The sequence below is a fragment of the Megalops cyprinoides genome, chromosome 1 (genome assembly GCF_013368585.1).
Source record: "Megalops cyprinoides isolate fMegCyp1 chromosome 1, fMegCyp1.pri, whole genome shotgun sequence".
In the NCBI taxonomy this organism is placed as follows: domain Eukaryota; kingdom Metazoa; phylum Chordata; class Actinopteri; order Elopiformes; family Megalopidae; genus Megalops; species Megalops cyprinoides.
This window is the reverse complement of record NC_050583.1, coordinates 71,944-82,223: the sequence shown is the minus strand read 5'-3', so window position 1 is coordinate 82,223 and position 10,280 is coordinate 71,944. Positions and strand designations below refer to the sequence as shown.

Sequence of the window (10,280 nt, the reverse complement as noted above, 5' to 3'; positions counted from 1 at the left end):
TTTTCCCCCCTTCAGGTATGTTTTGTTACTGAATTTATTTCCGTTACGTTACTTACTTGTAGCATAGAGACATTTGTAATTTACAACTGTACGTTGTTTAAAAGTATATATAATAGTTTAATATCCGAATGGCTAGTCATGGTAGGCTGAATGCTATATGCTAGCTATGAGGACCACGTGGTCTGCATTGTGTCTTGCCAAGCATACATACCGAATAGCTCAAGTCAGCATTTTTCTTTAATCAATGTATCTACTGTAGTTTGAATTAGTTTAATACCTGTTTTGTGATTTTTACACAATTTACTGTTTTAAGATAACTCTTTCCTACTTGTATTAGTTCAGTGAATTAAGGAATCCATGTATGATAGTAGCCTATCTGAATGGGTCAGTTCATGGTTAGTGTAATGTGTGCAGCATGATCCCGAGTTCAGACCCTGATAAAAGCAGTATAACCTGTAAAACTATTTACAAAGGAGGATGTGATGAACTATGTATATTCTTTACATTTATGTTTTGAGTTTAGGGAAAATGACTATTTTCAGTTTATATTTAGTATACTTACAGATGTATATAGAAAAATATTTTTATATACAAGTTAATTCATCATTTTATGTTTACATTTATGTTTTGAGTTTAGGGAAAATGACTATTTTCAGTTTATATTTAGTATACTTACAGATGTATATAGAAAAATATTTTTATATACAAGTTAATTCATCATTTTATGTTTACATTTTATGTTTTGCTTACATCGCTCCCCAGTGGTGGAACGAACTCCCTGTCCTGCTACGGACAGCTCCTTCACCCCATTCCTTCAGACGGGGCCTGAAAAAGCACCTCTTCAGACTCTACCTGGACTGACCCAGCACACAATTGCTGCCCCCCCCCCCCCCACCCAATCAGTGCTGTCATAAATTGCAGTGCTTTTTTATTTAATTTTGTTTTTTAAATTGTTTCTTGTTGCCGCCTTTACCCTGACGCTCATTGCGCCGTTTGAAGTTGTTGAAGTTTGCTGTTTGAAGGGGTATCATATTAGTTGCCCTATACGCTGTAGTTATACAAATCTGATAGTACTGTGTCCTCAAACAGACCTTGCTCTCAGCTGAGAACTGTCTCATTGTGGAACTGTACACATCCTGTCCCTGTACTGTCGCTATACTTACTGTATGCACTTTAGTAAGTCGCTTTGGATAAAAGCGTCTGCTAAATAAGTAAATGTAAATAAATGTAAATTGCAGCTACTGCAAATGAGAGAGCAGCACTGTGTCCGAGTGATCCTTTCTCACTTTTATATATTTTCTCCCCTCAGGGGCATAACACACACAAATCCTGAAAGAGTCCCTCTGGCAAATAAAAATGTATTTAAGAAGTCCTTCATCCCAAGTGCCATTAACATTCTTAACTTTACAAGTGACTGATAAGATACAAGCCACATACACTGACAAGAACTGTTTTTATTTATTTATTTTAATGTGCAATGTGACCTTGTCTACATGTTTGTTTTATTAACTGCCTGTCTGTTTCTTATGTTGTCGTTCTTGTGTTTTGGTGAGCCAAAGACAAATTTCCACCCTGGTGGACAATAAAGATATATTCTGCTCTATTCTATTCTAAAATGAGGAAAGTACAGGGCCCTTTAAAATACAGTCAATTCAATTACAAACCGGATGGAAGATATTTGTCCACATTTATGAAAGCTGGCTTGAATTGTTTTGCATGCCTGTATACAGTGGAGGGGCGGAGACTGCACAGGTGTGCCAATCATATGTTTGAGCAAGTGCAAACTCCACCCACATCAGGCCCACCCAGGGGACACCAGTGTAAAAAACAAAGCACACCCACTGCCCTCTTCACAGTTGGGATAAGAAGAATTGAAATTTTAATTGAAACTAAATGACAAGACCATGCATGAATATTAACGTATTCTGGGAATGTTCACATCTTCCTTTTGCAAATCCATCATTTTTGCTTACTGTCTAACGGGATTCAATGATTGGACTGTTATGTGTGACCTATTTTGGTATTTTATTTTTTCTTTGGATATAATGTCAAGTATCCAAAAATAACTTTTCCTGACTGATTTACAGAAATAAAACAGAAATGTTTGTGGGTTGTTACTCACAATTCTCAGTGGCAGTAATGGAATTTATTCTCAGAAACTGGATTCCAGGACCATTGGGTGCCTGGGATTCCTATGATTGCTGCACTATGATGAGCTGTCAGCTGGCCTCACAATCAATCAATTAAAAACCCCATCACCAAAGCTGGAAATGCAGTGCTCAGAAAGGAAAAAATATTAGATTGTTTTGTCTTTCCCTAATCACGTGATGAAACTGCCTGTGTCTAAATTTATTCTGCAGTACCTTAGCAACTGGGGTGGGTGGTGCCAGCATATGGACAGCACGCACTTACATTTCTGCCATTTAGCAGATGCTCTTATCCAGAATGAGTGACAGAGTGAAGTGCTATGAAGCTGCATGAGAGACAGTGCATACAGAACACCGATTCTGTTCAGTCATGTTTCAGTCCTAACACAAACACATGGTTCTTTAAATACACAAACACTGTACACACGCAATACAACAAAGCCTACAATAATCAAGCAGTCAGCTTCTATTGGGTGCAGCATCCTTTACAGTTACATCCACAGAGTGCTATTTTTGGAGGGAATTGAAAAAAAAACAACAACAAAAAAGAGGCTGAATGGAGAAAACTGAAAACTTTGATCCTTTTCAAAATCAATCGGATTAAGCTGTGGAAATACGTGAGAACAGAGCTTGAGTGAAGGCCAGACACCCTGGGGTCTAGATCAAGAACATGTTTATGTGGTCTCCAGAGGCCTGGAGACTAGGACCTTGAGTCTGAAAATCCATTTCTGATTTGCATTGAAAATATAGTTAGTCAGTGATATGATATGATAGTCAGTGCTAGATCGTACTAGATAGCATGCTAAGTTACATGCTGCTAATTGTTGTGAAGCTCTATAAAGTAGATTTATACTGCTGGTTCATTGCTGAGAATAAGCGTAGGAAGATACCTCTGCCTACTCTAAAGGAATACTTGTTTACTCCTAAAGGTGTTTTTGTCTGGATTTCAAGGGGTATATCTGAGATAAATGTTTGCATGGGTTAAAGATCTCCGCCCCCGCGCCTGAAATCCGGCATGCAGAGATTTTATATCAGGCAATGAATTATTACTAGGGTATATGGGCTCTGATATTACCAGACCGGAACTCAGTTTTATTAAAAACAATCACTGACGTGGTGTTTTTCGGATGAGCTTTAAAAAATGGTAGCCTGTTTAGGCGACATACTGGCACGAGAGCACATCCAATCAGCAACTAGTTTCAACTTTCTGTGAGGCGGTGCCAGGAAGTACTTGTGGGGACAGAACTTTCAATGTCTTGGTCTGATTCTATGTTGATGACTTGGACAAAGTTGTAACACAGCATGTTGCTACTTGACCAACCTTTATCGAAGTTGCACTTTTTATTTTTAATAGCATTTAAGAAAAACGGAAGTACTTTTAATTTGAGCACTGTAATACAAAATTGTATTATTATTTTTTTTTTTACAATTTTGAATTAAAGCTGTTGTGGTAATGCTAAATGCACACACGCTTTATTTTGTTACCCCTGACTCTCCTGTTGTCGAACCCGTGTCTTGAGTCTGTCCTAATAATCAATTTTGTAATATTAATAATAATAATAATAATAATAATAATAATACTTGGAGCCAGTCTTATTGCCCTTTATTGAAAGTTTTTATGTACTTTTTATAGAACAGCACCCAGAGCTGGATACAAGGATCAAGGATATCTTTATTATCCCCGAGGAGCAATTTGTTGAACAGCCAGCAGTATCCACACAACATCAGATGAAAAATAATAAATAAATAAACAATAAGCACAAAAAAACAACATGAAATCCCATAAAGATCCCACTAGGTAAAGAACGATGACTACAACATAAACATCATATTGAGCTATTTAGAAGGCCAATGGCGGCTCGGACAAATGAGTTTTTAAATGTGTTTGTCCTGCATGTTGGCAATTTGTACCTGCGGCCAGACGGAAGCAACTTGAACTCCTTGAACAAGGGGTGGCTAGGGTCAGCCAGGATTGACTGGGCGACCTTGTACAGATTAGTTAACTCATTCAGGGTCATACCTGCAATTTTGCTGCACTCTTTGATGATACCCTGCAATCTGTTTCTATTTTTGAGATTAAGTGACCCGTACCAGCTGACAAAGGAGAATGTGAAGACAGATTCAGTAAAACAAGAATAAAACATTTTCATAAAAGTATTGCCAACATTAAAGCTTCAAAGCTTGCAATAAAAATACATACGCTGATGGGCTTTCCTACACACAGCATCCACCTGACGCTCAGAGGTTTGTCATCAATTTCAGTGCCAAGATATTTATAATGCTGCACAAACTCAACAGCGTGGTCATTGATTACGACAGGTGACTGTAGGATTTTTCCTAAAATCTATTGTCATCTCCTCAGTTTTAGACACATTAATGTCTAAGAAGGATGACTTGCACCAATCTGTGAAATCTGCCACTACAGGGCCATGATCAGGGTCGTTACTACTGAGGAGAGACACGATTACTGAATCATCGGCAAACTTAATGATATGGCGCCTCACATATTGGCTTTGGCACTCGTTTGTGTACAGCACAAATAAAAGAGGTGAGAGGACGCACCCCTGGGGCGATCCGGTGGAGGAGAGAAGAAAGTCTGATAAAACACCATTAACCTTCACACGTTGCGACTTTCCAGTCAGAAAATCCATCAACCAACATATCAAACCAGGATGAATGTTGTGGATGCTCGCTAACCTTCCTGCTGAAATATGAGGCTGGATGCAATTAAAAGCTGAGGGGAAATCAATAAAGATTAGTCGCACAAAAGTGTTTGCATCCTCTAAGTGTGCCGAAATCATATTTAATAGGGTGCCCATTGCATCGACCACACCCCTGCCTGACCTATATGCAATTTGGAATGGGTCCAATGTATTCAGAAGTGGATACATTTCTCTGATCTCAGCATCTTTCCTTTTAATCACTTTGATAAAATGTTGAGATCCAGATAGACTTGATTCGGTTATTACACACAAGTCTCTTCATGTTTCACAGATTGTTCAGTTGTTTTAAATAGGGTTAAAATGTATGATAATTATATAAAAAATCACAGTTGTCAACACATGATAATATAGATTTTTTTATAACACACTTGTACAAAGCACACAAAGAACCCAGGTTCTACAGCTTAGCTTGTGCTTGAGGCCAGTACCTTGACCACCAAGCAACTGGAGAGCCTTTCATGCACGTCATTGTATGTAGCCTTGTGGAGCCACAGTAATGCTTGTCAGAGCAAGCTAATCTGCAACGTAATTAGCTAATATTTTAAACTTTCAATATCACATATGCCAGCTGTGGTAAAACTTTAAGCTGTTGGTTAACATTGCAAGTTAGCCTCGTATACCTTCATGCCAGTATATAATCTCAATCCTAGTTTTAAATAACACTTTAAAAATTCCTGATTTAGCCCAAATGTGTGGGAAACTACATGACTTTTGCTGTGCTTTACATTTCACACCCAGAGCAGACCCTGTCCATATGGAGAAGACTGGCAAACATGGTCACTCAAACTGAGAGACTGACATATTACTGCTACAGAGCCATTTTTGAAAGGCCATGTTACATTCTAACATGTAGATGACTGTTATACAATCAAGAAATACAGTACAACATTTAGAACTGGATTTAGGTTTAACAATGATGAGATGCTGAGGGTATCATACCATGATAGCATTCCATTGAGCTCTGTTGGAGTCATTATGTTTCTCAGTGAGCAGGGTCTCAATGATGTGCATGAAACTAGATCTCCAGAAAGAATCCAGGATGGACAAATACACATTTCTCTGGCATTCATTACAGAGCTAAGTTCAAATGAGCACCAATGATCACTATTCTACCATTGTTTATTTTCCAGTGAAACAGATCAGAAGCAGGAGGCAGTGTTATTATTTATTCCTGTATGCAGTTCCTTGCACAGCCTGTTCTGTGTGCATACCAGTGCACACACCTTTGTGCTGGTGTCTGCATCTGTGTGACTAAGGATGTGATTTCTAGGTAAAACTGTCTGTATGCATAGGCCACTACCATGGCTGTCTGTGATTGTGCATTCCTAATGCATAGCAGTCTATTTCTGGCCCCGTTTTCTCAATGAATCCACACGAAGCTCTCTGCTCTCTGTGTGGTTTCTCTCTCTCTAATCTTCTTTCATGAGCACAGCCAGTGAAAGGCACCCTTTCCATGCTGGACAGAACTAATTCTAGTAAAACATTAGTGAACTACATCTGATTCAGGCATACTTGTTTCTCATCCAGGCTCTTACCTAAATATGATCTCAGCATGTTTGCCTGAATAAGGCGGTGTGTGTATTTCTGTATGTGTGCATCTGTTGCTGTTTCTGTGGATAGAGCTCCTCATTGTGACAGAGACCAATGCTACAGCCCTTCTGTTTATCACGTATACCAGCCCGCCACAGCTGCAGGCTGGCCAGAGAAAGAGAGGAGAAAGGAAATATTGATAAAGTAAAAAAAGCCTCAGAAAAGAACAGCATTGCCAACAGCATATTGAATCCCACACAGATCAATCCTTTTATAGCACAATCAGGTGCCATACACCACACAAATGCAGCCACATATAACACAAACGCAGCCATATCCTCTGAAGCATACTGTCATTCCTGCTCAGCTGCAGATGTATTTTACTTATATTTCTAGATGTTTCTTTGAATGTTACTTTTGTATCAAATGTGTTTATTATTCTGCGGAGGTTTGCTCCCCTTGTTACCCTCCTATAAGAAATACTTACGTCAAAATATGTCAACTATTGCCTCTTGTAGTGTGTTGTTGAATTAAATTTGTTAAACCTTTGAAAATATATGTAATAATGAACAATCAACTTTTAGAACAATGGCGTTTGTACAATTACACACATTGATGCTGTACCGCCCTGCTTTTGGAAAGCTCTCTCAGAGAAGCGCACAGGTCTCTCATGCATGCCTGGCTTCTCTCTCCATGATTTAGCTGACACCCACGTGCCCAGATGGCACCAGCACCTGTTCCTGTGCTCCTCTGAAAAAAAAAACAGCGTGTGAAAAGAAAAAAAAAGAATAAATATTGTAAAGTGTAAATATGTTGTAAATATACATGAAATCACACATACATAAATGGCTGTGCCACAGCCAGTTTGATATGTGGACCTTGTGATGTGCAGTGGAAGTCCTGCTCATCTCTAAGGACTATCAGCGTATTCATCTTGTGTTTGTACCAGGAAGAGTTAACTTGCTACTTTGGATCAAAGGCCCAGATGAGCATGTTATTAAACACATTCACATATGCATAAAACACACACATACACACTCACATATGTACACACACACACACATACACACACACTCACATATGCACAAACACACATACCCACACACACTCACATATGTACAAACACACACCCACCCACACACACATACCCTGTCCTGCTGCAGAATCACGTTAATGGCAACTCGCTTCACAGAGGAAGAGGGACATCAGATATTTTCATCAGCTTCCACTGAAAAAGATGCCTGCAGCATGAAATGGGGTCATCTCAGTACACACAAACACACACGCACACACATACACACACAAAGACATGTACACATACTGTCAGTGCTCCGCCTCCTTAGCTGTGGTGTTTTATTGTTCCATGTCCATGTGCTTTTGTTTTCCTTGTGTTCTAGCCCTGCCCCGCTCCCTGCCCGGTCTCCACCCGCCTGATTTCCTGCACACCTGCTTCCCATCCCCTCGTCAGCCCTGCCCTATATCTTCCCTGCGTGTCCCTGTCCTGTTGCTAGTTCGTTGCAGTGTGCATTTACACCTGTTTCGTCCCCGCGGTTGCTTCTGCCTGTTTGTTTTCCCGTTTTTCGACCTCGCCTGTTCATCGATCTGATTCCTGCCTGTCGCTTTGCCCTGATCGCCTGAAATTCTGCCTGCCTGGTGCTCGACCCTGCCTGTTCCTGTTTCCTGATCCTGGATCTGCCCACGGACTGCCTTTCTGGTTTTGACCCTGCCTGTTACTGTTTGCGATCTTGCCTAGCGTTTTCAATAAATCCATCTGGAGCCTGAAGCTCCCGTGGTCTGCGACTGAGTCCTTGCCTGAGTCGTGACACATACACACACAAACACATTCACATAAAACCAACACATACAAGCACACACTGCCTTCAGTGTCTTCTTCTCAGTCATAAACATAAACAGTCCCATAAAAGCACACAAACTGCTCTGTAAACAAGAACACAAACACACACACAAAAGATCTGATGAAAGACATCTTCAGTTTGTGCAGAACACACACAACATACCGTACACATACACACACATGCATGCGCACACACACACAGCATACCGTACACACACAGCATACCGTACACACACATGCATGCGCACACACACACAGCATACTGTACACACACATGCATGCGCACACACACACAGTATACCGTACACACACACACACACACATACATACACACACACACGCACAGCATACCATACACACACACACACACACACAACATACCGTACACATACACACACATGCATGCGCACACACACAGCATATCGTACACACACACACACACACAGCATACTGTACACACACACACAGTATACCGTACACACACACAGCACACCGTACACACACACACACACACACAGCATACCATACACACACATACACACACACACACACACACAGCATACCATACACACACATACACACACACACACACACAGCATACCATACACACACATACACACACACACAAGCATTACAGATCCTGGTTCAGCTTCCAGTCTGGTCAGCATGATACTCTGATGTCAGCAGATGGACAAGGCGCTGTGGGTGGAAGGGGGGGGGGCTCTGGCCCACTGCCCCACATTCTGCTCCTGTGGGACTGCATGAGCACTGCCCCCCCAAGGCAGACAGTGACGGACACGCTGACGTCAACACACTTTCTGTGTCACGCTTGACAAGAATCTCCAGCAAAATATTCCCTGGAGAACAGACTGTATTCCTCTACTTGTGATTGTGATTGAATGTGTGTATTTTTGTATGTTTGAGTGTGTGTGTTTTGAGTGTGTAATGTAATAATTTAATGTGTATGTGTATGTGTGTGTATATATTAGTGTGGTGTGTGTGTGTGTGTGTGTGAGTGTGTGTATTTTTGTGTGTTTGAGTGTGTAATGTAATAATTTAATGTGTATGTGTGTATATATGAGTGTGTTTGAGTGTGTGTGTATGTGTGTGTGTGTGTGTGTGTGTGTGTGTGTGTGTGTGTATGTGTGTCAGTAATATTCCCTCTGGCCCGCTGCTCCTGCCTGCCGCCTGCCCTTGTCTGTGTCCCAGCTGCAGGCTGCAGGTTCGCTGGGTTCTGCAGTTCCACAGAGGGAGGCAGAGAGCTGAGAGTAGATCAATCCTCCTGTCTCTCCTCTGTCTCTCTCCCCACCTCTCCCTGTCACAGCGCGCACTGCTCGGAGCTGAAGGACCCCCCCTCCTTCTTTCTCTGTCTCTTCATCCTGTGGATCTTCCAGCAGGCTGCAGCCAGCAGCACCAGCCCCGCCCCCACCCCCAGCAGCACCACTGACACCACCTTGGTCTCTGAGAGGGTGTTGAAGGTGAAGGTGACGCCAGTGCCCGCGACCCCGATCACCAGTGAGATCAGGCCGAAGGGGAAGACGCAGCGGTACCAGGACTTCTCTGTGCCTCCTGTGGCCTGCGCCAGGCGCTCCACGGTGGACAGAGCTTCAGCTGTTTTGGGCACCCGGTCCTGCAGCACCCCGTCCTGGTCGGAAGGTGCGGGGGGTGGTGGCTGGAAGGGCAGGTGGTCTGAAGAGCAGCCCATCTCACAGCGGGGGAGGGTGCTCAGTGTTGCCTCCAGTCCTGCTGCTGCTGCTGCTGTCGGTGCTGCTGCCAGAACTCAGCATTGGCCTGAGGGAAATTCAGCAGAAATCAGCTGTTCATCACTGAGACAGAGAGCTGAGTGTGAGTGTGAGAGAGAGAGAGAGACCAGGAGAGGGGGAGAGGGAGAGAGAGAGAGGGAGAGAGAGAAGGAGAGAGCTAATATTCCGGTTCATGTGCTGAAAGAGCCACTCACTCATCGTGTCTATTCCTTGCTCATCCAGTCTGCTATCCAGCAGCTGCTCATTGAATCCGGTGCTGCCA

General features: G+C 42.2%; 1 protein-coding gene across 1 annotated transcript; it reads right to left on the bottom strand.

Moving 5' to 3' along the window:
* Positions 1-9,363: 9,363 nt before the first annotated feature.
* LOC118768984 (transmembrane protein 100-like) lies at positions 9,364-10,004 on the bottom strand. Its single transcript, XM_036516016.1, has one exon. It carries the CDS (start codon positions 9,958-9,960, stop codon positions 9,574-9,576), a length of 387 nt encoding a protein of 128 aa, XP_036371909.1. The 5' UTR covers positions 9,961-10,004; the 3' UTR covers positions 9,364-9,573.
* Between the last annotated feature and the right edge of the window lie 276 nt (positions 10,005-10,280).

Bases quoted from the DNA above. Each gene is read 5' to 3' on its own strand.
- LOC118768984 (XM_036516016.1), bottom strand. From the start codon at position 9,960: ATGGGCTGCTCTTCAGACCACCTGCCCTTCCAGCCACCACCCCCCGCA.